Raw genomic sequence first — 27261 nt, forward strand, 5'->3', positions numbered from 1 at the left:
GTGTGTGCCGCCGGTCATAAAAAGAAACCTGCCACTCAGTTTAATCCCGCTGTAATAAACCTCACAGACCCACGGGGACGACCCAAAGGATCTCCCCATGGGACACATGGAATATGGGCTCCCACACTGATGGGTCAGGGCCAATCGGATGGAGAAAGCGCAACCAACTCTTAAAAACCGGCCCGGATTGGGATCTGCATGATCGGTAGTCCCGGCTGGGACCTACGTACTGTGTGCCGCGTGTGGCCCTCTCTTCTGACTAGAAAATGTTTGGATCACCTTCCCGGGTCTCCTGGGAGTTCTACACCCACTTTCCAGCACATCGCGGGTTACAGCACTTTGGATGAATCGCATCGATTTCTACTGCTGTAAAAATAGAGTTTCTGGGACCATATTCTTAGCCAAGAAGAAGAGAGTTGTCATTTTCATGAGTAACAGTTTGGAAGGGTTGAAATTCACCCTCTCCCATTGTCTCACTGTCCCAGAGTTGCCAGGACAGAGACTGTAGCAGCCAATCCCCATCAACGAAAGAAACCCAAGAGGAACCAAAACGTATTGTTATCACGTGTTGATATATGCAGGCACGAGGAACTGGACAACCACCTTCAATGGTGCACTGTTCTATCATTCTAACAATCAGTAGCTATGCACACAGGACAAGTGTGAGAGTGGGCGGTAAGTACAGAGGGCGGGATTTTCCAATCCCCCGCCGGGTCTGCACATGCGTGGGACCACACCGGCCCTTCGGCACCAGTTGGCGCAGCGCCAACCCCTCCAGCGCCGGCCTAGCACCCGGAAGTGCGGAGGATTCCGCAACTTCCGGGCGGTCCGACGCCAGAATGATTTGTGCCGTTCTTGTCGCCAGCGTTGGCCATCCCGCCGCTTGCGATTTTTGGCTGGAAGTTGGGAGCCACATTATGCACAAGATTGACCAATACGTGAGTACATATATTGCATGTCAGCTTGCATGGCTTCTCAAGTGGGGTGACAAACGTGCAGCTTAACATGGCAACTGCTCTGCACCAAAAAATCAATGTCTGAATGATGCATATTTCCAAATGTAAAGACAGAATGAACTTCTCTTCAACTAACAGTGACCCAGGATCAGTAACCTCCAGCTGGCCAGGCAGGTGGAGACTGACAGTGACCCAGGATCAGTAACGTCCAGCTGGCCAGGCAGGTGGAGGCTGACAGTGACCCAGGATCAGTCTGGCCAGGCAGGTGGAGACTGACAGTGACCCAGGATCAGTCTGGCCAGGCAGGTGGAGACTGACAGTGACCCAGGATCAGTAACGTCCAGCTGGCCAGGCAGGTGGAGGCTGACAGTGACCCAGGATCAGTCTGGCCAGGCAGGTGGAGGCTGACAGTGACCCAGGATCAGTCTGGCCAGGCAGGTGGAGACTGACAGTGACCCAGGATCAGTAACGTCCAGCTGGCCAGGCAGGTGGAGACTGACAGTGACCCAGGATCAGTAACGTCCAGCTGGCCAGGCAGGTGGAGACTGACAGTGACCCAGGATCAGTAACGTCCAGCTGGCCAGGCAGGTGGAGACTGACAGTGACCCAGGATCAGTAACGTCCAGCTGGCCAGGCAGGTGGAGACTGACAGTGACCCAGGATCAGTCTGGCCAGGCAGGTGGAGACTGACAGTGACCCAGGATCAGTCTGGCCAGGCAGGTGGAGACTGACAGTGACCCAGGATCAGTAACGTCCAGCTGGCCAGGCAGGTGGAGACTGACAGTGACCCAGGATCAGTCTGGCCAGGCAGGTGGAGACTGACAGTGACCCAGGATCAGTCTGGCCAGGCAGGTGGAGACTGACAGTGACCCAGGATCAGTAACATCCATCTGGCCAGGCAGGTGGAGACTGACAGTGACCCAGGATCAGTAACGTCCAGCTGGCCAGGCAGGTGGAGACTAACAGTGACCCAGGATCAGTAACGTCCAGCTGGCCAGGCAGGTGGAGACTTAATTTAACAAGTAACCACATTTGGAGGAGGCAACTCTGAAGTGACAGAATGAGTTGAACAAAATTGGGTAGATTTTGATGCCCCCCTCCGGCCCCGAAAACTGGGAAATCAGGCAGGTGATTGAAGCAGACGGCACCAAAGGAATCCATTCGACTGTCCACTGTTTGTGAACTTCGATCATTTGGGTACCTGGGAGCCCCACCACCTGGAGGTTCCCGTCCAGGCCACTCACCATCCTGACTTCACGTCGCTGCGTCAAAATCCTGGAACTCGCTCCCTAACAGCACTGTGGGTGTACCTACACTTTAGGGACCACCGTGGTTTAAGAAGACAGCTCACCAACATCTTCTCAAAGGCAATTAGGGATAGGCAGACATCCCATAAATGAATAAACAAAGCAAAAAATGAATCAAACCAAAAATCCCCTTTGATGTGACAGTGGACAGAATAATGACAGATGAAATACACTTCTGGGGCATAATATACCTTTTATTGTCACAAGTATGAAGTTACTGTGAAAAGCCCCTCGTCGCCACATTCCGGCGCCCGTTCGGGGAGGCTGGTACAGGAATTGAACCTGCGCTGCTGGCATTGCTCTGCATCACAAACCAGCTGTCTAGCCCACTGAGCTAAACCAGCCCTATGTGCTGCACATAGGAAGAAAAGTCATATGACACAAGTCAATAATCAAACAGCTTTGGAAATGGCGATATCAATGTTGAATGGACGGCTAAAACAATGAAAATACTCAATAAATCCTCTGAAATATGATATATGTGTGATTTACCCACTAGTGTGGCATAGTCCAGCAGAAAGTCCAGTCTGTCTGCAGCTTCAAAGATTTCTTCTTTCAGTTTAGTAATTGTGACCTCACTGGATTTCTTTACAAAAGTGTCAAGATTCACCAGCTCTTCCGTTGTCTCAGGAATCTCACTGATCCGATCCGATATTTCCTCATAGCGTTGACAAATACTAGAGAGGCGAAAACAATGCTCTGTACATTTGCTAATAAATGGTCATTGCCTTTCACATTAACAAAAAACATAAACAAGACAGTAAAGCGATTTGAAAGCCGACTTTTCCCGTCTTTGAGTCCACTTCACGTAAAGCCTGAAAGGCTGTGCTGGAATAATCACAAAGTATTTCTACTTCTTTACATGATTTTTGTCTGGAAGGCTTGTGGCACAGTGGTAGTGTCCCTGCCTCTCAGCCAGGAAGCTCCAGGTTCGAGTCCCACTCCAGGACTTGATGGCTGAGGAAGGTGCATCCATAACGCGGCCAAATGGCTTGACTATCAACTTGTAAATCCTATCAATATACAACAATGGCAGGCAGTATGAGCAGGAGAGATTGCTGGTTAGCCATTAAATGGCAGGCAGTATGAGCAGGAGAGATTGCTGGTTAGCCATTCAATGGAAAGAAAATTGGAGCTTCTACAATCCCTATCCATAGTTCCAGACTACAACACACATCAAAAAAATGCAAGTTGCTACAAATGGGATTCTCCATCCATTCACACCGGCGGAATTCTCCCGTCTTGTTGCAATGAATAGGAGATTTGGCCGAGTACCAAAATCTTCCGTCCTCACTACAGACGCACAACGGAGAATCCCCGCCTTGGACTCCTCGGGGCTTTTAGGCCGGTGTGGATCAGATTGGTGACAACAGCACGGGGTTTGATCCCTGTCCTGGCTGGAGAGGATTTGGGAACTGCCTCCTTGCCCTAGCCCTGGCTGTGATCTGTGCCCTGGCTGGAGAGGGTTTGGGAACTGCCTCCTTGCCGTAACCCTGGCTGTGATCTGTGCCCTGGCTGGAGAGGGTTTGGGAACTGCCTCCTTGCCGTAACCCTGGCTGTGATCTGTGCCCTGTGGGTCGTGGGTCCTCCTGCACTGGATATTCTAGGATTCTAGTCTAAATGTCTATTCATGTTTCATCCTGAACGACTTTGTTGGCAGCTTAGGTCAGCGGCGATTTGTCATTTCTTTCCAATCTCTGGGGCAGGGCGAGGACAAAAGGCAGACCCCAAGTCTACCTCATCCAGAACGGGAATCAAACCCACGCTGTTGTTGCCATGCACCTAACTGAGCTAACTGGCCCCCTTCAGGAGAAGTATAGGTTTACGAAGACTATTTCTGCACTCCGCTACAAATCTCCATTTATAAGCTTGCGCAAGCTCTTGAGGAAGTTTCACCATGAACCTCAACCAGCACCCGGGCAGAAAATCAGAGCGTTCAGGCTGGATTTTCAAAGCGGGGTTAGGAACCTAACCCCCGGATGAACCCTGAGCCCTGACACCCTTGCCTGAACTACAATCTCGTCAGGCAATTTTAAATTGTTAATAGGCTCACTGGGCAAGACATGTTCAACTCCCGATTAGAGACACCCAGCACCTCCAGGAGGTGGGAGCTGCCTGTTCGGTGCTTCCTTTTCCCTGTAGTGGCCTCGACATGTGTGTACTCAGATGTGCTTGGGTGCTCAGCTTCGACTGGAAAATAGATTTGGAAATCCCATTTTGTTCCAGACAGGCAGGGCCCTGAACAAGTTCCTTCAGGAGCTTTTTTTCCTCTATCCATTCATGGAATGTGGCCATCGCTGGCTGGGCCAGCTGTTATTGCCCATCCCTGACTGCCCTTCAGCTGAGTGGCCATTTCAAAGGGCATTTAAGAGTCGAACCCATCACTGGGTAGGGCTGCAGTCACAGGGTAGGCCAGGCTGGGTAAGGACAGCAGATTTCCTTCCCTGACGGACACCAGTGAATCAGAGTAGCGTTTACGACAACGGATACACGCTCGTCATTAGACATCTATTTCCAGGTTGTTATTGAACTCAGATTTCACCATTTGCCCTGGTGGGATTCGAACCCAGGTCCACAGAACATTAAGCTTAAGGGGCCTTTAATTGATGGCAGTCGGGTTTCTCAGCCCCCCCCCCCCCCCCCCCCCCCCCCCCCCCACACACACACTTGTGTGCAATTTATACCGTTACACCTTGTGCAAAAGCAGTCCGTTGCCTGAAAAACTGAGTGGGAAATTAAAGCTGTTACCTTACCTCATGTTGAGATTCCGATTTCCCTTCACCACTGACTCGATTAAAGTTTCCTTTAGGTTCATACTGCGAGCACAGAGGTCCGCATTCAGGCTCACTGCGTCCAGGCAGAACATAGCAAGAGGCACGGTGACGTGCATTAAAGCTATTTCATCGCACAGCTTCTGCAAGCCCTCTATTTTCTAGCAGCAAGAGGCAATAGTCAGCAAAAAACGTCCAGCATTCAATAAACAAGTAATATCGCAACACACTGATCTTTAACAATTACGCTGCAACACTCCCCATAAAGCAGTTTGGCAGATCATCTGCACCCAGGAGCACTTCCAAAATCGGACCATTGGGGTCATACATCAAAGCAATTTGGGAGACTCGATTCCAGGTGAGAAAAACATCCCATTTCCATTTGTGGCCCATATCCCATGGCCCAGCCAACATAGGAAATCCCTTAGCCTCGTTCCTCAAGTTTAAGAAACCCCAAAATAAAATCACAATCTCATTGGCAGAAAATCCCACCCAAGCTCTACTCTGCATCTTTAAGCTCATTTATTTCTCAGACGGAAAGTAATATTCAGCATTAATGATGTAATCAAATCTTTCTTCAATTTAACTAATGATAAAGCTTTTCTTGAGAACAGGAAAAATAATCAAAAATCTCACTCGACGTTTAATAAATGGACAGCTTCATTTTTCATGCTCAGCCTCCTGATTCTGATTAGTTCTGGGTGTGAATTTTCCCTCACTAAGCCAGGCCTTGCTATTTAATAATAATAATCTTTATTGTCACAAGTAGGCTTACATTAACACGGCAATGAAGTTACTGTGAAAAGCCCCTAGTCGCCACATTCCGGCACCTGTTCAGGTACACAGAGGGAGAATTCAGAATGTTCAAATTACCTAACAGCACGCTTTTCGGGACTTGTGGGAGGAAACCGGAGCACCCGGAGGAACCCCACGCAGACACGGGGAGAACGTGCACAGACTCTGCACAGACTGTGACCCAAGTCGGGAATCGAACCTGGGACCCTGGCGCTGTGAAGCCCACTGTGCTACCAATTTGCGAGTCCCTTTGTATTTTTCTTTCGACATTCCTATCGAAGGGGTACGGTGGTGTGAACTTGGGCCCCTGCAGCACCCAAACCTGTTAGTATATCTCCCGAGGATATATTCCCAGCAGGCAGTCTTCTGATGGGTTGACACAAATAGAAACATTCATTCCCTTGCGATAGATTTAATTGCCCCTTGTTCCCAGTTCAGTCGAAGTTTAATCACCTGATAGTATGAGAAAAACATGAGTCCCCAGATCTAGAATTCACTGGCCAGAAGTGTGGCGGAGGCAGATTTAATCGAGGCATTCAAGAGGGCATTAGAGGATTATTTGAATAGGAACAATATGAAGGGGTAGGGAGAAAAGGCGGGGGAATGGCACTAAATCAAGATGCTCGTTTGGAGAGCCATGATAGGGTGAATGGACTCCTTCTGCACCATGACAATTCTGTGATTGGGTCACATTTAATTTAACAATACGATTCCTAACATCAACATTCTCCCAAGTTGATGCAGACAGAAACCTTGAACGATGACAATTGCCCTCATTCATACTGGAGATGTTGCAAATGGAAAGCTTCCTGGTTAGCCAACATTTTCCGTACTTTAAACATCCTAATGTTGCGATGGAACAAAGGCTATCCAATAATAAAAAAAAGGAAACCTGCTCCTCTGTCGTTTGAAATGAGAGAAGATGCAAGCCATCATTGCTGCATTCTGTCTGGTGTCTCTTTGAATAACAGCGAGAGCAGAGGATCCACATTGATCTTCAACAATTTCGCCCCAATGAGATATACTGGATTCTGCTCCACTTGTCCTAACTGTGACTGAAACTGAGGCCGTGGCCTTGTCAAATGACATAAGGAGACACCCAAACCACAATAGCACCATGGGGAAAGATGCAGGTGTAATGTTATCAATTTATCCTGTTCTGTGCAATCGATGTAAATTGGAGAATCGAGCGTGGGCCAAAACTAATCAAAACCTGCAAAAGCATTTTCTAAAACACTGTCCCGGTAATGTCTAGCAATAGAATATTTTTGCTGGCTGTGTTTCTGAAATAAACAATGAGCTGTTACCATTCTTTTCCCTAGAAAGCTACATATTTACAGAGGTTTAAAACAGGAGCAGAATATTTACTGTTATGAATGCTTCCATCGAATGTTTTTCGGACAGAAAAGTAGTAATTTCTTGCTCTGCTTTGTTGTTCAAAAGATCGTTGTATATTTTATAGACATTTAGGTAGCTAAAAGAAAGAGAAAGTAAAATATTTAGTGTACAAATTAAAAGTTATGTAGAGTTAAATACGGTGAAGTACGTTTGTATTTTGACATGGCCCGTGAAAGTAAAGTCGCCATAGTCCCAGGTGACCATAGGTTGCTTTCCTGTTGAGGGGGAGAGCTGACTGGTGGTGATTTAACCTGAGGATCACCACACCTCAGGCGAGGGGCAAGGTTGAGAAGGCGGGGCCTTCATGAATAACCTCAGCCGCTACCGGAATTGAACCCGCGCTGCTGGCCTTGCTCCACATCACGAACCAGCCGTCCAGGCATAATGAGACCACTGAACCAAAGCACCATGGAAGGGAGAGGTGCAAATGTGATTTTATCTCTTGTGGGTTTAAATATTTCAAACTCTGACGTACTACTTTGTGTTGTTTCTCTCGTGTAGCAATCCTAATACCTTCCTAAAGTAACAGTATGCTAAACGAACAATGTGCCATCCAATGAGAAAACATGCAATAAGGGAGTGGGTTACATTCCTGAACGGTAATTTTTACTTCACAAACCTATTGGCTGCCCTGAACCACACTGAGGAGGGTGAGGGGGGGGTGAAGGGTGTGGGCGTAGGGTTAGTTCTGTCCTCGATATGTTCGAGGAAGGACCCCCATAGTCCGGTCTGACCCTTTTCTTCCGTCTGCGCTTATCCTCCGTTGTGCCCGGGCTGTTTTATCCTGTAGAGGGCGGGGGTTTGTTGAGCTTCTCTTTAGGGGAGAGTCGGTCATTTCTACTGAATTGGCTCTCCCTCTTTGACTGTCCTTCTGCTGTCAGAACTTTTGTGACAGACGTCGGTTTTAATATCCTCGGTGGTAATATCGGTGGTAAGTGGTGTGTCTGGAGGGGTGGTCTCTCGCGGGGGGGGGTTCTTTAAGTGCCATGTCCTGCACAGGATGGGACGGGCTTACCCTGGGGGGGGGGGGGGGGGGGGGGGCTGAGAATTAGGCGAGACCACGTGGCGGTTGGTTCGCTGTTCCTTGTTTTGTTGTTGTGTGGTGGATCCCAGGGGTTAGCTCGGACAGGACTTGCTCTTCTTCTCGTTTCTTCGGACTTGGTGAGGCGTTGAGGGCATTACGTATATTCCTCTTAATTTTGATGCCTTTCTCCGGAAGCACGGTGGCGCAGTGGTTAGCACGGCTGCCTCACAGCGCCGAGGTCCCAGGTTCGATCCCGGCCCTGGGTCACTGTCCGTGTGGAGTTTGCACATTCTCCCCGTGTTTGCGTGGGTTTCACCCCCCACAACCCAAAGATGTGCAGGGTAGGTGGATTGGCCACGCTAAATTGCCCCTTAATTGGAAAAAATGAATTGGGTGCTCTAAATTTTATTAAAATAAACGTTGATGCCTTTGCGGGCCATCGGTGGGAGTACTGGAAGACGGGCCTTGATGGTATTAATTGGTTTTTGGATGGTCTTGGTTGTGGGGGTGGGGGGGGAGATCTGCAAACCTGGGGGGGGGGGGGGAGGGGGGGGCAGGCCGGCCCTCCCTCCCAGGTACCTCCCTGTTAGAGAGCCACTCTGACGGTCCTGCCATCCTGGTGTGATCCATCTGGTCCTGTTCCTAACGCTGTAGTGACTAGTTTTGGGCTGTACCTGAGATACATTGACACCTGTAGCTGTCCTTTCGCTTGTTTTATGTAAATTTGTGTAAAAATGGGATAAACTCCAATGAATAGATGTTTGAAAGAAATTCACGTACGACGGTTCCAATTGCAGGATGGAACTTAATCCCCCCCCCCCCCCCCCGGCCCACCTCCTGCGCCGAGTTTGAAGAACGGTACTGATTTTAATCACCAGGGGGGTACAAGGTGGGGACCCTGCCACCTTCCTGCCTCAGCCAGATTGTCTAAGACAGGTAGGTTGATGGACGGCCTTGTAGCCAGAATGCTAACTGAGGTCCTTCAATGATGACCGCTTCAGGATCTCATAGAGCTGCCAGTGGTATTCAAACAGTACAGGCGGGGATTTACACATGGGGGTTCTGAAAAGGAAACTTTTCTCGGGATTGCTAGAGAGCTTCCAAGGTGAGGAAGGGGTGGCGGGGGGAGGGGGGGGAGGGGGGGAGGGTCCCTCACGTAAATGCACTCAGTGCCTGATCGTGGGTCCCGGGGTAGGGAAAGGCAGTGACAGGAGGCCGCCCCCTGCCCTTTCTTCTGACTCCCAGCAACCCCCCCCCCCCCCCCCCCCCCCCCCCCCCCCCCCATCCCACCCACGCTCATCTGCGGCCTGGGCCTGTCATTAACCCTAGGCCTCTGGTAGGTGTATCACTGTCAGCAGACACTGCTCCCGATGATGCCAATGGGCATTGGAGAGCTGCCAGCGTCTGATTGAGAATGGGCTTCCTGGCCTAGGCATCCAAACTGTGGGGAAGGCCCAACATTGACTCGCTGAAAGCGCTTAATTCAGGTGGTGCTTACCCAACGGAAGCAACGCAGGGATCTTGCCAATTCTCCAGCCGGCAAGCGAGACCCCGTCACTAAGGTAAAATTACGTCCATGTTGTTAATTATGGAGGATTATACATCCTTTTTCCAAATATACGAAACTTCACCCAGGTTTACCTTTGTGGCCCGATGATATTCGCACTAAAGATGTCATGTGCTTTACTGATGATTTCACTGACTAAAGATTCGTCCTCGTTTACTGTGCGAATGGTGAGATTTTTTTCTCGAATGTCTGGGAAAAGTTCACACTCCACCTGTCACAGAAAAGAACAACCTCTTAGCCTGCGGACATGAGCATTGTCTATCAGAATTAGACTGTTGTACAGCCACGTTATTCCTGACAACAGGTCGTCTGCTGAAAGGGGAAAGGCTTTATTTTAAACACAATGAGAAAATCTCCCTGCAACCGATTGCAAAACAGTTTGACGCTGGCCGACTGCAGAAACAGATTATCTGTTATCATGGGAATGTCACTTTAAGAAATGTTTGTCTGCTCAAGTGGCTGCAGTGATGTCAGAGTGTGGGTGGAGCTGAGCTCTGGCTCTGCTTTTTAGTTTCGCTTTGAGAAAAGCTTGGGTGTGTCTATGTTTTTTGGTTTTGTTTTAGTGTTGGAGCTGAAGCCAGCCACAGAAGGTGTAATTGAAATGGAAAATGAAATAAAATGAAAATCAGTTATTGTCACAAGTAGGTTTCAAATGAAGTTACTGTGAAAAGCCCCTAGTCGCCACATTCCGACGCCTGTTCAGGGAGGCTGGTACGGGAATTGAACCGTGCTGCTGGCCTGTCTTGGTCTGCTTTAAAAGCCAGCTCTTTAGCCCTGTGCTAATTTTGATCTCTCTGCCATCTGAAGACTATCTCTAGATCATTTGCTAAATTCAGACTGAAAACTGCTCTCAGTAGAGAATTTAAACCTGGTGTGCTTCTGTAAAAAGGATTTTGTGTCTTATGGATGTTAAAAGGAAAGTTTACGGATTACTTAGAATGTTGTATTCTTTGGGGGTGTATTTGAATTGATGGATGCTAAGATGTTCACTGTATGTTTTAAAAGGTTAACTGAGTTCATAGAATAAACATTGTTTTGCTTTAAAAATACTTTTCCATTTCTGCTGTACCACACCTGTAGAGTGGGCCGTGTGCTCCCCAAACCACAATCTAGTAAAAGTTGTGGGTCAGGTGAACTCCATGATACACTTTGGGGTTCTCTAAACCCTGGCCCATAACACTGTCTCCTCTCGCTAGCAGATAGTGGTGAGGGAACGCAGAAGGTTGAAAAGGCTACAAAACAAAGGACACATTTCTAAGAACTGCTGGCCGACAGTTCAAGGGCAAACTAGAGAAGAATAAAAAAACATTCCTACTTTCTATAACAGACCATTTCTAGCTCACTTCCTTGGCGGTTCCCCCCTGTAATGATACAGAAGAGGAATTAATGGGAGTGACTCACACTGGAGCCGGGAAATGAAGTATATGAGGTCAAGCAGAACGTACTCGTGTGGAGGCGATGGAGATGTCAGAATCTTGATGTTGAGACAACGATCTCAGAGGTACTGCCGTGAAAAGATGGAATGCTCGGAAAGCTTCAGGTGGCAACACTACAAATCTCTCTGAAGATGCTAACAGAGATATTAACAGAGTGAAAAAGCCATTCTTTGCCGCACTGTGTTTTTATTAATTCTTTTATGAGTTGTGGACATCGCTGGCTGGGCCAGCATTGATTGCCGATTCCTAATTAATCATAATAATGATCTTTTATTGTCACAGGTATGAAGTTACTGGGAAAAGACACTGGTCGCCACAATCCGGCGTCTGTTCGGGTAAGCTGGTACGGCAATGGTCCTTGAACTAAGTGGCAGGCGGGGCCTTTTCAGAGGGCATTTAAGTGGAGGCTTCTTAAAAGTGCGAGGACCCTGGAATGAGTGGCAGCTTGGGGTTCCCGTGCATACATCCCACAGGGTACCTTGTGGCACAGAACTCCATTGAAATATTGAGGAAAGGTTTGAGGTACTAAACTCTGGGTATCCTTTGAAGGGTGCAGATTGTCTCTGGCGCTGCTTTATAGAAGCCTGTGAATCTTAGGGCTCGATTCATCTAAATTGGAACAAAGTCCCATAGTGAGCGCGTTTAGCCGTTCTTTTCCCCGTGCTCACAGCGCTGAGAAACACATGGCTGGCAACGTGACTTGCGTTGTATAAGGGGCCTCTGCGGGGAACACATGGCCGAGGCCGCACATAGACCCGTTTGGTACACAGGGGAGTTCTGCTCTCCGGAGCTTTCCAATGTAGCGAGAGATTGGGACGCCATTTTTAGATGGTGCCCCGATCTCTGAGGTGCCCAAAGAAATCCATGACCCCCCTCAAGCCCGAACACACTGTGAGATGGACCCTGCTTCCCAGTTAACACTGCCAGGGTGCCCAGGTGGCACCAGCAGTACCAGGACACTACCCTATCCAAAGGGCGTGCAGCTCCCATGGGAGACCCCCACGAGTGCTGTTCCGTCTGGTCCCCGTTTGTGGGGCCCAGTGATGAACGGCACTCGCCCGAGGTCTCCGAGTGAAGGGGATGAATCCCAAAGTCTCAGGTAACTCAGGAACCTGCACATTAGGGTGAGATTAGGGGTGGGATTCTCCAATCCCGCAGCAGAGTGTCCACGCCGTCGTAAACGCCGTTGCGTACTAGTACTAGCTCCCAGTACTAATTCTGGCCCCTACCGGGGGCCAGCACGGCCCTGGAGCGCTTCGCGCTACTCCAGCTGCCAATCCCGGCACGAACTGTGCTCCGTGGGATCCATGTGTGCGCAGTGGTGCTGGCTCCAACGCGCGCATGCGCAGTGGCCTCCTTCAACGCACCGGCCCCGACGCAACATGGCGCAGGACTACAAGGGCCGGCACGTAGGAAAGGAAGCCCCCAGCCAGAGAGACCGGCCCACCAATTGGGGGGCCCCATTCGTGGGCCAGGCCACATCGGAGGCCCCCCCCACAGGCCGCCACCCGAATACCCTTCCACACCGAGGTCCCGCCGGCGGGACTCGGCTCTTTTCTTTGGCCGCTCAGCCCATCCGGGTCGGAGAATCGGTGGGCCGGCCGCGTAGAGCCGTGGCCCACTCGCAGGGATTCTCCAGCCCGGCCCAGGGCTGAGAGAATCCCGCCCTAACTGTCTCGTTCTAATATGCAGATTAACCAAAAACTGGTCCCGCCCACAACGGGCAGGATTTACATTGCAACATCTCGCGAAATCACGTTGGATCTCACGAGGCATTGCGAGCCGGGGTCTCCCGACCTTTATCAACTGTGCATCCTGCTTAAAAGACCTTCCCCCCCAACATCCCTCATTGGAAATTAGGGTCTATGATCAGGGTCTTAAACGGATGAAAACTGGATGTAAAATTCTCTCCCATCAACGTCCACCCCACCACCAACAACCACTAAAATTTCAGGACTTTATACTGTCCACCGCTACAGTGATAATAATACAACTTGTGTCGACGTTAGAACATAGATAAAACATTTGTTTTTAGGGAGAAAGTACAAGTTAACAGCCAGCACAAGGATTTCCCAAGCAGCATGGAACTCAGTGGAGGCAAAAGAGCAATGATCAATGGAAGTGGTAGGCCAGAATTCCTTTAAAGAGTGAAACAGCATAGCTGCTGCCTTGCCTAAATGACAGTCCCATGCTCACTGCACTTATTCCGAGTTATACTGTTTCATTGATGATTCCCAACTTTTTGGAAGTCATTTCATCTGCATTGGACTTTACTCACCATGACTTGATCGTCCTGTTGTCAAGCCTTCAATGCACCATGGACAGCAGCTTACGCAACTATAGCACAGACTGTTGGCGAGATACAAGAGGAGCAGCCAGGCAAACACTTTGTTTATGTCTGTACGTGAACAGCAAAAGCTGCACATCTAAGGAACAGGAACGCGAGTCGATTCACCAGGCACAGAACTGAGTACAGATTGTTGAAGTACCTTAAGAGGGTCAGCACGGTGGCGCAGTAGATTAGCCCTGCTGCCTCTCGGCGCCGAAGTCCCAGGTTCGATTCTGGGTCACTGTCTGCGTGGAGTTTGCACGTTCTCCCCGTGTTTGGGTGGGCTTCGCCCCCACAGCCCACACTAAATTGCCCCTCAATTGGAAAAAATGAATTGGGTACTCTAAATTTTTTTTTTAATACCTTAAGAATTCCATCAGCGCTTTTAAGAATTTCCTTGAAGCATCGATCAATTAAATCCCAGCATTCATCCAGACTTGGTTCAAAAGTGATTTTAGGCTCTTCGATTTTCAGTTTGAGGATCATGATTTGTGGCCTAACATATTGCATCTCATTGTATCCTTCTCCAAAATCGTTTCCATCCTGTCACGAGCAATAAATGCCATTAGCAAAGGACTGTGCAAGTGTGTGCAAAAGTATCGGCAGCAGTCCCCGGGAAAATGCATTTTTGATCAAATTAGCAAAAACTAATAAGTTGACAAAGAAGCTACTTAATGCCTCGTGATTTTTAGGGTGTTACAACCCTGTTTACCAGGCAGGAGGCCAAAGCCACCTTTCCCTGCAACTTCACATCATAACTGGCTATTCTTGATTAAGAATAAAAACTACTTTTGTGTCTCCAAGGAAACACTCCATCCACATAGTAATGTGACACTTTCATCAAAGGGTTAGATACATTGACGCATGACCTTGCAGACGTCAGTGTTGGCAAACAATAGTCTGTGTGTAGGAGTAAAGATAGATACCAAGATACAACATGGACGGCACGGTGGCACAGTGGTTAGCACTGCTGCCTCACAGCTCCAGGGACCCGGGTTCGATTCCGGCCTTTGGTCACTGTGTGGAGTTTGCACTTTCTCCCCGTATCAGCGTGGGTTTCCTCTGGGTGCTCCGGTTTCCTCCCACAGTCCAAAAATGTGCAGGTTAGGTGGATTGGCCGTGATAAATTGCCCCTTAGTGTCCAAAAGGTTAGGTGGGGTTACTGGGTTATGGGGATAGGGTGGAGGCATGGGCTTAAGTAGGGTGCTCTTTCCAAGGGCTGGTGCAGACTCGATGGGCTGAATGGCCTCCTTCTGCCCTGTAAATTCTATGATTGTGCATCTTTTAGCACAACCTTCTAGTATAAATGAAAATTCTTCTTCTAATAGTAGATTTAGATTCGCGGCAATACCCTAAAGGGAGGAGAGGATTAAATTTATTTTCTACAGTGGGCAGCTGAAAATGTGCCCTCTAATAACACACAAACGGAGCAGACAAGAAACTGCTTATTTGATGTGCAGAGTTTTACCAGACTCAAAGCATTTAATAAAATGATATACTTTACACATAATGTGACCTAAATGACAGACATGACAATAATACTTCACCTGTACGGCGGAACAAAACCATCCCTACTAATTATCCCGTAAACTGTTCATTTTAAGGCCCATTGATCCATGCACACCCCACACAATTCAATACAGTACCTTGTGTACGGTAAAAAACGAAAGAAGATCCTCCAAAGAGTGGATAACTTGCTCCCTGAGTTGCAAAGACATGATAGAGGCCGCACAGGCAAAGAACTCCCTCACTCGTTGAGTGGAATCGCAATCATTTAGTGGCACCAGGTACATCCACTTCTCTTTGTGGGTAAGGAAGAGGCTGGCACAGGTTGGAATCCATCTGCAAGCACAAATTAACAAGTTCGCTTGAGCCTCGGGGCAAAAATACTGATTTTCTGAGAAGCCAAGAGAAGTCAAGCCCGAGGGACACGTCTGGCACGGTTTCATCAGAGACCCAAGTCACTAAAGTAACAGTAAGGATGCAGGCCAGTAGCTCTTCCCTGGTACGGAATTAGTTATTCAGTCTGACGGGAAAGCCAGGCGTTCGCAGATCAGAGCACGGGAAGAAGGGGAGAGATGAGGGCTATGAATCGCACAGGCCGCAGACTGTCCTATCCTCCTCCTGACCCGACAAAAACATATAGAACCCACTAATCTCTGTTGTGATTGGCCAGTGAGGGCCAATGGTTCAGCTGCCCCATGTGCAGTGTCACTGGTGGGAACTGCAGGATCCAGCACCGAGGTCACACTGTCTTCCTATGCTTGACTGGCAAGACTGAATGAAGTTCCTTCCCATATCCTGCGTGATCTGCGGACGTCAACATCCTATTCTTAAACTGTGGCAGATCGGACCTTAGCAAGACAGAGTCCCTCAAAGTGACTTTGGCCATCCTACGTGGGGAGTAACCAAGACCAAAATTAGCCCCAGCGCAAACTCCCTTTGTTTTACATTGCAGGCCATAGAGATCTTTCAGTCATTCTACGACTATTATTCACACCAGACCAAATCTGATGGGATGCAAGTATCATCTATCTGTTGGCTGCGTAACTTTAGGTGAAATGGGTCTGATCATTCTCGCTGCATTTTTAAAAAATTTTCATGGGATGCAAGGCCAACATCTGTTGTCCATCTGTAATTGTCCTTGAGAAGAGGGGTCAAGAGTCAACCACAATGCTGTTGACCTGGACTCGGACAGAAGCTAGACCTTTAATGTTTTGTTTTGATGTTTGAAGTTTCCTTTAACATTCTGTTTATTTCGATGTAGTGTCCTTTTAAGAAGCTGCATTTTTAATTTATCCCACAGTTGATTGATTTAGTTTATTTGGTTAACGTGAAGCACGCTGGTTAGAGCAAGTAAGGAAGGTAAACTTCCTTCTCTAAAGGACTGTAGTGAACCAGGTGGCTTTTTCCAACGGTCGATGATAGTTTCATGGTCGCCATTACGAAGACTAGCTTTCAATTCCAGATTATTTTTTATTCATTAAATTTATTAACTGAATTTCAATTCAGCTACCAGGGTGAGATTTGAACCCTTGGCCCCAGGGTGAAGGAATGTGATTACGGGTCAATGGCACCACCACCTTGCTGGTGAAGAATCTGCCAGCCAAAGCAACAGAAACTGCAGGAAACAAAATGATTAATGGGTGAATTCTCCCTGTGGAGCTGAACCTCATTGGCTTTGCCATCCCCTTGCAGTCCCCAGGGAATCCCAACTATCGGGCGGCTATCCTGAGCGGGAAGCCCAATAGCGAGGTCCCGCGGCCAGCACCCCTCCCCCCAGCCCGGACCACCCACTCCCCCGGACTGCAAATCGGTCCTATCCCCCTCCCCTTAGCACCACAATTGGTCCTGACCATCCCCCCCCCCTCCCCCATCGCATGGCATCTCCCCACCCCCGGATGCTTGGATACACCCCATGTAAGGGGGAGGGGGGGTGACCCAACACAATCCCATAACCCCCCCAGTACCCCTGTAATAGGGGACGCTCCACCCCAGGGAACACTACCTAAAGGTACCTTCCCCCCCCCACACACAGCCCTTCCCCCCACCACACACAGACCACCCCTGCCTCCCAGAAAAGGGAGCCCTCTCTGGAAGCGAGGGAACAGTCCGACTAGGAGCAGTACGGCTATAATACTGACACTGAAGCTCCACGTGTCCATTCCTCACAGGAGAGCAGCCGTGACCTGGATCAGGTTCCCACAGATCCACTGTCTGCTGGCCAGTCATAGCTTTCGAGTGATTGTCCACTCGTAATAACCATAGAACATAGAACAGTACAGCACAGAACAGGCCCTTCGGCCCTCGATGTTGTGCCGAGCAATGATCACCCTACTCAAACCCACATATCCACCCTATACCCGTAACCCAACAACCCCCCCCCCCCTTAACCTTTAAGACACTACGGACAATTTAGCATGGCCAATCCACCTAACCCACACATCTTTGGACTGTGGGAGGAAACCGGTGCACCCGGAGGAAACCCACGCACACACGGGGAAATGGTGTTAAAAGTTAGAACATAGAACATAGAACAGTACAGCACAGAACCTTACTTTTTAGGACACCACGGGCAATCTAGCATGGCCAATCCACCCAACCCACACATCCCCGGACCGCGGGAGGAAACCGGAGCACCCGGAGGAAACCCACGCACACACGGGGAGGACGTGCAGACTCCGCACAGACAGTGACCCAGCCGGGAATCGAACCCGGGACCCTGGAGCTGCGAAGCACCTATGCCAACCACATCTGCAGCTTTGATCCACTTAGTGCATTTACATCTCTCCCTATACAAAGGACCCTGTGCGGTGTGGCTGGGGGGTGGGAGGGGGGGTGGGGGGGGTTGGGCCTTGCATGGGCTCTGATGGGGGTTGCCCTGTTGGTTGCCCCCTTGACCCACCGCAAGGTCCACCGCGCCAGGGCCATGATTGCAGAGGTCACACGTGAACCGCGCCCACATGATTCCCGGCTGTGGAGACCGGAGCATCATGAGAGGGCAGAGCATAGGGCGCCGGACCCGCTAAATAGGTGCAAATGGACCATTTTGACCAATTCGCATTTATTTACATGTTCCCACTGACGTGCGTCATGGAATTCGTTCACGCTGCCAACGGGGGAGGGGGGATCGGAGTATGTGTTTGGGATGGCACCCAACGCCAATCCCGATTTTGCCCCAACGTCCGATTCTCCATCCCATTGGGGAACGCTTTCTGGGCACTCTGTAACGGAGAATCCAGCCTAAAATGTTTAACGGGACAGTTAGTGCAAAGGGATCAAGAGGATATGGGGGGAAAGGCAGGATCAGGCTATTGAATTAGATGATCAGCCATGATCATAATGAATGGCGACCAGGCTCGAAGGGCTGAATGGCCTCCTCCTGCTGCTTTTTCTATGTTTTTATGTTACCAGGTTCCAGCAAGGGCTTACTTTGAATTTGGGGAATAGTACATTTTCAGGAAGAGTAGAAGAAACTTTAACTGGTCATTAACGCCAAACACAAGATGATGGTAGATGTGTAATTTTTTTTTTAAATGATTCCATTGGCTCCCCTCACTGCCCAAAAGCCTAAGGATCATTAATAATGCTGCTTCGACAGCACCTTCCAAACCCACAATCTCAAACAATTAGAAGGACAAGGGCAGCAGACACATGGAAACATCACCAGCTGCAAATTCCCCTCCAAGGGGCTGGTTTAGCACAGTGGGCTAAACAGCTGGCTTGTAATGCAGAACAAGGCCAGCAGCGCGGGTTCAATTCCCGTACCGGCCTCCCCCAAACAGGCGCCGGAATGTGGCGACTAGGGGCTTTTCACAGTAACTTCATTGAAGCCTACTCGTGACAATAAGCGATTATTATCATTATTAAGTCGCTCACCACCCCTGACTTGGAAATATATCACCGTCCCTTCACTGTCGCTGGGTCAAAAATCCCTGAACTCCCTCTCTAACAGCACAGTGGGTGTACCTACACCTCAGGGACTGCAGCGGTTCAAGAAGGCAGCTCACCACCACCTTCTGAAGGGCAACTAGGGATGGACAATAAAAATGTCAGCCGAATCAGCGACGCCCGGATCCCGTGAACGAATAAGAGAAAGGAAGAAAAAAACGCTGAAACAATCAGAGTGCTTTTACATAATTTCACCTGCATAAAATCTACCATACTGACATGTTTTCCAGAATACTCCGAGCCTCTGCACACTGCTTCTTTACAAGATCTTCGAACTCCTGAGGGAGCATCGGGACGTCGTCATCTTTTATTTCCTTCAGCCGAACGAATCGGAGATCATCAAACCTGAATGAAGAAAATGGTTGATTTATGAAAGCAGGGCGCTTTCAGGTTGAATTGAGCTTCCTGTTACCGTTTCAGTTTAATTGTTTACGTCGAGCAATAAAAAAAACATAAAACAATACTCCCTGCACATTTATTTCCTTGACGTTAATTGCAGGATGTCATGATGACGGGTAACGTTTAACGATGAATCAGAATAACTAATTTTAACCAATATTTCACTTCTTTATAGGCGCAATAAATTTTATTGTATATAGAACAAATTTTAAAAAGCAAGGACTACTATCTTTATAATATGGTTTATAACTATGTAGGTTATGCATTCAGGATTGCTTCTTTCTCCCCCCTCAAGAAGACACATCAATCTTAAAGTTATTTATTTTTGTAGGGAGCATCCATAAGTCTCCCTCTGGAGAATATTCCTCAGCTCTAGTTATTCTCAGAGGTAAAACTTTCATTCACCGTGGCTTGACTTTGTTCTGGTTAATTTGCAATGCTTCCCAGCTAATCTGCTTACTGCTTTCTTTGGCACAAGACTCTGTAGAGGACCACTGTGGATGCTTCCACTTGTTTCAAATGAGGCGATTTCCCAGCCTCTGGTCCCTCACAAAATTCAAACTGAAATTAAAGTTTCACCTGCATTTCACAGGGTTAATGGTGAAGTTATTTTTTCACCCTGCTTATAGCGCAGGTCTAGCTAACTATCATTTACTTTGGCTACCTCTGAGTGAGCTGCAAACCACACAAGGTCCAAACTGCAAATAAAAATTCTCAGCAAAAACACCCAGATCAACTGAAACCGGAGAACTGCCCTAGACTCCGCCTATCTCTAATATGGTGGAGCCTGCTCTAGGCTGTCCTCAAACTAACCTTTAGGTTAGTAATCCCCCATTTACAATTTATTATTTGATCTGATTATGTAAATGGTTTTTATAACTGTGGTAGTCAGTATTAGAGGTATTACGGTACCTAGGTTGATGCTGTAAGATCATTGGTGTGGGAGGTATCTGAGACAGCAATATCTTTGGTGAAGCCTGCCTGCTGGCTCCGCCCAGTAAGGCGGAATATAAGAGCCTGTGTCTCCCTAGCTGCTGCATTCTGTACCTGCGCTGCTGGGGGAAACATCTAGTCCAATAAAACCTTCAATTGTACTCCAATCTCGCTTTGAGAGTTACTGATCGTGCATCAATTTATTGGACTAGATTTTGAAGAATGGAGCGCCGCATCAAGCCAGAGTGTCTGCAACTTAGCCCCCATGCGGCAAACTCAGCGGCAACCTTCAAACACTGGCTGCCGTGCTTCAACGGGTACCTCAGGACGGTCACGACTACACCCATGGAGGACCAGAAACTGCAAGTTCTCCACTCGAGGGTCAGCCCAGAGATCTACACGCTCATCGAGGATGGGGACGATTTCGAGTCCGCGATGGCCCTGTTGTAAGGACACTACATTCGCCCAGTAAACCAGGTCTACGCCCAACATCTGCTAGCGACAAGGCGACAAATCCCGGGGGAATCGCTAGACAAATTCTACCGCACACCTCTGGTAGTAGGTAGGAACTGTGACTGCCCGCAAGTTTCAGCCATCAACCACAGAGAACGTTTAATCCGGGACACATTCGTTGCAGGTATGCTGTCCTCCCAAATCCGTCAGCGGCTGCTGGAGAAAAAGACACTCAGCCACAAGGAGGTACGGGCCCTTGCTAGATCCCTGGATGTGGCCTCCCGCAACGCCCGCGCGTACGTCCCCAACCGCGCGGCAGCCCCACGGCTTGTGCCGCGCGGCTGCCAGGCAACCCCGGGGGGGGGGCCCTGCTGCTATGTTTGCGGGCAAGCCAAGCGCCCCCGGCAATGCTGCCTGGCCCGCTCCGCCATTTGCAAAGGCTGTGGCAAAAAGGGGCATTTCGTGGCGGTATGCCAGGCCCGGGCAGTCCCCGCTGTCTCCGGGGGCGAACCGGGGTCGCCGCCATTACTCTCATCGCAGTCCACATGCGGCCCGTGGGCGCCGCCATCTTCAATATCCCGAGCTACGTGCGGGCCCTGGGCGCCGCCATCCTGCCCACCCCCAGCCATTTGCGACCCGTGGGCGCCGCCATTTGGCTGGAGTCTCAGGACCCCGATTCGAATGACCGCACACCGCCCGAGGAAAATCTTTAGCTTCTACCACGACTCGCCTCAGTGACCCTGGACCAATCTCGGCCCCGAACTCTCTCGACCGCGACGACGACCGTGCTCATCAACGGATACAAAACATCCTGCCTGATCGTCTCCGGGAGCACAGAGAGCTTCATACACCCCAACACGGTAAGGCGCTGTTCTCTTCCCATCCACCCAGTTAACCAAAGAATCTCCCTGGCCTCCGGGTCTCACTTTGTAGAGATCAAGGGGTTCTGCATGGCTAACCTCACAGTCCAGGGAAGGGAATTTAAAAATTTCCGACTCGATGTCCTCCCTCACCTCTGTGCTGCCACACTCCTGGGATTGGACTTCCAATGTAACCTTCAGAGCTTAACCTTTAAATTTGGCGGCCCTATACCCCCCTCCCTCACTGTCTGCAGCCTCGCGACCCTCAAGGTCGACCCACCTTCCCTTTTTGCGAACCTCACCCCGGATTGCAAACCCGTCCCCACCAGGAGCAGACGGTACAGCGCCCAGGACCGGACCTTCATTAGGTCGGAAGTCCAGCGGTTACTGAAGGAAGGTATTATTGAGGCTAGGAACAGCCCCTGGAGAGCTCAAGTAGTGGTTGTAAAGACTGGGAAGAAGCACAGGATGGTCATCGATTATAGTCAGACCATCAACAGGTATACGCAGCTCGACACGTACCCTCTCCCCCGCATATCTGATTTGGTCAATCAGATTGCACAATACAAGGTCTTTTCCATGGTGGACCTCAAATCCGCCTACCATCAGCTCCCCATCCGCCCCAGCTACCGCAAATACACTGCATTCGAAGCAGATGGGCGGCTCTACCACTTCCTAAAGGTTCCCTTTGGTGTCACAAATGGAGTCTCGGTTTTCCAACGGGAGATGGACCAAATAGTTGACCGGTACGATTTGCGGGACACATTTCCGTACACATGGCCGGCAGGAGATTCACGCTCCTCACTGACCAACGGTCGGTTGCTTTCATGTTCGATAATGCACAGCGGGGCAAGATAAAGAACGATAAGATCTTACGGTGGAGAATTGAGCTCTCCACCTACAACCACGAGATCCTGTATCGTCCCAGGAAGCTAAACGAGCCTCCTGATGCCCTGTCCCGCGACACATGTGCCAACGCACAAGTGGACCGACTCCGGGCCCTGCATGAGGACCTCTGCCACCCAGGGGTCACTCGATTCGTCCATTTTATTAAGACCCGCAACCTGCCCTACTCCATCGAGGAGATCAGGACCGCTACCAGGAACTGCCAAATCTGCGCGGAGCGCAAGCCGCACTTCTACAGGCCAGAGAAAGCCCACCTGGTAAAGGCTTCCCGTCCCTTTGAACGCCTCAGTATGGACTTCAAAGGGCCCTTCCCCTCCACCGACTGCAACACGTACTTCCTGAACGTGATTGACAAGTACTCCCGGTTCCCATTCGCCATCCCCTGCCCGGACTTGACCGCAGCCACCGTCATAAAAGCCCTCCACAGTATCTTTACCCTGTTCGGTTTACCCGCCTACAGCGATAGGGGGTCCTCCTTCATGAGTGGCGAACTGCGTCAATTCCTGCTCAGCAAGGGTATTGCCTTGAGCAGGACGACCAGTTATAACCCCCGGGGAAACGGACAGGTAGAGAGGGAGAATGGAACGGTCTGGAAGACCGTCCTACTGGCCCTACGGTCCAGGAATCTCCCAGTCTCCCACTGGCAGGAGGTCCTTCCTGATGCTCTCCACTCCATCTGATCACTGCTGTGTACCACGACCAACCAAACACCTCATGAACGTCTCCTTTTCTTCCCTAGGAAGTCCTCCTCCGAGACCTCGATCCCAACCTGGCTGGCAGCTCCTGGACCCATTCTGCTCGGCAAACACGTGCGGGCACACAAGTCGGATCCATTGGTTGAGAGGGTCCACCTACGGCCGGCAGGATACAGTCTCCCTACGGGACCTGGCGCCCGCTGGACCCCCCCACCAACCCCACCCTCCCTCCCACCGGCGCACCCCATGGCTGCCCCCTTCCCAGGTGGATCAGTTCTTCCACTGGTCCCACCCAGGGGTGATGAAGCTACCGAAGAAGCCAAAGTCACACTCCAGGAGTAATGGATGCCCGAGCCGGCGCCTGCATCACCGTCGAAACTGCGACGTTCACAGGGGCCCCCGATCGACTAATTGCTTCATTTTGATCTGTGCATGTAAATAAATAGTTGTGACAAGTAATAAGGCAAAACACTGTACCACTGACGGGTACCACCATAACCTCTGCCACTATATGACGAGAAACCACCACCCCCGCCGGACTCTTTTTTTAACAGGGGGTGAATGTGATAGTCGGTATTAGAGGTATTACGGTACCCAGGTTGATGCTGCAAGACCATTGATGTGGGAGGTACCTGAGACAGCACGATCATTGGTGAAGCCTGCCTGCTGGTTCCGCCCACTAAGGCGTAGTATAAGAGTCTGTGTTTCCCCAGCTGCTGCATTCTGTACCTGCGCTGCTGGGGGAAACATCTAGTCCAATAAAGCCTTCAATTGTACTCCAATCTTGCTTTGAGAGTTAGTGATCATGCATCAATAACCTTTCAAGGTTCACTGTATGGTTTTAAACTAATTTAGCTCTAATTCCTAGGATAAAATATCTCTCTGGACTGTCATTACTGCAGGGAGTGCAGGCATCATGGACAGAATTCTCCCATTTTGGGACTAAGTCCTATGGTAGGAATGTGGAGTTTTCCCTGCTGCAGAGGCCGTTGGGAAAGCACGATTAATCTTCCTGCCCCGACCTCATTAATTATGTTTTATGTCATATTCCATGCTATTATTCCCATGCCTTCAACTAAAAAACGTGAACCCTGACATTTGTATGCCATCCAAAGATTAAGAAGCCTGGGTTAACACAAATTAAGGCATGCAAAATGCACAAAATTGAACAGATTAGGCAATTGTGTTGATAATTGATAAGGGCAGCACGGTAGCATTGTGGATAGCACAATTGCTTCACAGCTCCAGGGTCCCAGGTTCGATTCCGGCTTGGGTCACTGTCTGTGCGGAGTCTGCACATCCTCCCCGTGTGTGCGTGGGTTTCCTCCGGGTGCTCCGGTTTCCTCCCACAGTCCAAAGATGTGCAGGTTAGGTGGATTGGCCGTGCTAAATTGCACTTAGTGTCCAAAATTGCCCTTAGTGTTAGGTGGGGTTACTGGGTTATGGGGATAGGGTGGAGCTGTTGACCTTGGGTAGGGTGCTCTTTCCAAGAGCCGGTGCAGACTCGATGGGCCGAATGGCCTCCTTCTGACTGTAAATTCTATGAATTCTGCTTATTGCTTTGGACAGTCTGAATTCTCCCTCTGTGTACCCGAACAGGGCCGGAATGTGGCGATTAGGGGATTTTCACAGTAACTTCATTGCAGTGTAAATATAAGCCTACTTGTTACAATAATAAAGAGTATTATCATTAATTAATGCATTATTTGTGAAGTAATCGGGATAAAGGGTGAGCAAAAAGAGGAATAGGATGTTATAATTTATTGTGAGGGGAATTGACAACAAAAGTAAGGAGGTTACGCTTCAGTTAGAAAGCACCGGCAAGATCACATCGGGAGTATTGTGAACAATATTGGTCTCCTTATTTCAGGAAAGATGTAAATGAATTTCCATTCAAGTTCAGAGACTGTTTACTGGACTAATACCGGGAAGGGGCCATTTGATCGAAACTTTAAGATCCTGAGGGGTATCGACAGGGTGGATGTGGAGAGGGGAGAATCTCGAACTAGGGGGTCAATGTTTGAAAATAAGAGGTCACTCATTTAAGACAGAGATGAGAAGAAATGTTTTCTCTCAGGGGGTCGTGGGTCTTTGAGGCTTTTCCTCAAAATACGGTGGAAGGAGAGGCGTTGAATATTTTTAAGGCCGAGCTGGATAGATTCTTGATTAACAAGGAGGTGAAAGATTATCGGGGGTGGGCAGGAATGTGGGATTGAGGCTACAATCAGATTGGCCATGATCTTATTGAATGGAGTAGCAGGCTCGAGGGGCCGAGTGGCCTACTTCAGTTCTTAATTCAAAAGTAAGTATGTAAGAGTTGTACAATCAGACGCAAAATCAGCCTGCAGTTGATTATCTTACTTTGTGTACCAGAACTCCTGTAGTAAACTCATCATTGGATTGACAACGAAGAGGTGAGATTCATTCCAAACCTTGGCTTGACCGTACGCACTGTGCCAAGGAACAGGAGCACGGATAACTCTTTGAGGAAAAGGCCGAGGTACAGAGGAGACAAAGAGACGCATTCGTTCAGAAGGATCCTTTAAGATGTAGTTCACTGAAAAAATTGCAACAAGCATTGAATTAATTTCACAGATATAACTCCACCGTGATATGAAATATACATAGAATCCCTACAGTGCCCAAGAGGCCATTCAGCCCATCGAGTCTGCACCGGCCATCTGATAGAGCACCTCACCTATAGACCTAATCTCCATAACCCCACCTAAGGGGCAATTTAGCACGGCCAATCCACCTAACCTACACATCTTTGGATTATGGGAGAAAATCGGAGCACCCGGAGGAAACCCACACAGACATGGGGAGAACGTGCAGACTCCGCACAGACAGTGACCCGAGGTCGGATTCGAACCCGGCTCTCTGGAGCTGAGAGGCAGCAGTGCTAACCCACTGTGCCACCATGCTGCCCACCTGATGGAGTCGGAGGGGGGAGGGGGGGTAGTGTGTTAATGAACACCAGAATCCAATATTAGTGGAGAATAATAGGTGGCATTTTGACCTGCGCATTCTGAGGCTGCAGGTAAATCGGAGGCAGGGGGTCAGTGAGGGAGGGAGGGAGGGAGGGTCGAACTCCATCCTGTAATAAAGGTGCAACACCACCATCTCCACGCTCATGTCCAATGTGTGGAAATTATCTCAGGTCATTAGTACATCCAGCTGGTGACAGAAACACAGAGGATTATATTGATTTCCAATAGGAAGATTTTATGGATTCGGGAATCAGAGTTACTGTACCAATGGCTTTCCTAAGGCTGCTGTCATAGTCAATGTGAACCTCCTCCAGCAAATCATTGTGTAGCTCTTGCAAATCCGGAACATTTCGAAGATCCTTTGGCAAAAGATGTTCTATGCGGTCTATTTGTTCAGTTTTTTGTGGTTCAATCATATTGGGTTGGATGCCATGGTCAATGTAGTAGATATATCTCTGTGAAAATATAAAGGAAAATTAACTCTTCTGGTTTCAAGCACTCAAACAGGCCATGAATCCGGCATGCATCCACCATGTATCTGCCATATGTCTGTCATGTGTCTATGTGTCCGCCATGTGTCCATGTATCTGTTGTGTTCGTCATGTGTCGCCATGTTTTCACGTATCTGGCATGTGGCCACGGTAAATAAATAAAATGTAACAGAAATAGAAATTGTTTGCAAATTTCATCCCATTATGAAGAGTGTGGATAACACTTCCATTATGTTTTGTTTCTCTCTTACATTAGAGTACAAGTAATTGTTTTTAGAAACATCGGATTGCAAAGGATGTAGGGTAGAGAAACGGGCCACTCGGCCCCATCAGTTCGTGCTGGTGTTAATGCTCCACTCGAATCTCGTCCCAACTTTTATCATCAAATCAATCACCTATATCTTTCTCCTTTAAATGTTTGACGGGCTTCCCCTTAAATGGTCGATGCTCGTCTCGTCAACCACTCGCTGTGGGAGAGAGTTCCACATTCTTACCATTCT

The 27261-nt window shown here is 49.2% G+C and overlaps 1 protein-coding gene and 1 long non-coding RNA gene across 4 annotated transcripts in view; one reads left to right on the forward strand and one right to left on the reverse strand.

Moving 5' to 3' along the window:
- The window catches only part of dnah3 (dynein axonemal heavy chain 3), a 186555-nt gene that overhangs the window by 126946 nt on the left and 32348 nt on the right, over positions 1 to 27261 (reverse strand). For all 3 annotated transcript variants that reach the window (XM_038820516.1, XM_038820514.1, XM_038820515.1), the window contains 9 exons: positions 26536 to 26725; positions 25642 to 25837; positions 19254 to 19379; positions 15230 to 15425; positions 13947 to 14126; positions 9893 to 10029; positions 7198 to 7303; positions 5017 to 5195; positions 2756 to 2940 (listed from right to left, as the gene is read on the reverse strand). In XM_038820516.1, coding sequence (XP_038676444.1) covers positions 2756 to 2940; positions 5017 to 5195; positions 7198 to 7303; positions 9893 to 10029; positions 13947 to 14126; positions 15230 to 15425; positions 19254 to 19379; positions 25642 to 25837; positions 26536 to 26725 — 1495 coding nt within the window. The remainder of the gene's footprint in view (positions 1 to 2755; positions 2941 to 5016; positions 5196 to 7197; positions 7304 to 9892; positions 10030 to 13946; positions 14127 to 15229; positions 15426 to 19253; positions 19380 to 25641; positions 25838 to 26535; positions 26726 to 27261) is intronic.
- LOC119978708 lies at positions 812 to 19544 on the forward strand. Its single transcript, XR_005463545.1, has 3 exons — positions 812 to 938; positions 11537 to 11589; positions 19265 to 19544. It is a non-coding gene; the product is annotated as an uncharacterized LOC119978708 (long non-coding RNA).

The sequence above is a fragment of the Scyliorhinus canicula genome, chromosome 15 (genome assembly GCF_902713615.1).
Source record: "Scyliorhinus canicula chromosome 15, sScyCan1.1, whole genome shotgun sequence".
Taxonomy (NCBI): Eukaryota; Metazoa; Chordata; class Chondrichthyes; order Carcharhiniformes; family Scyliorhinidae; genus Scyliorhinus; species Scyliorhinus canicula.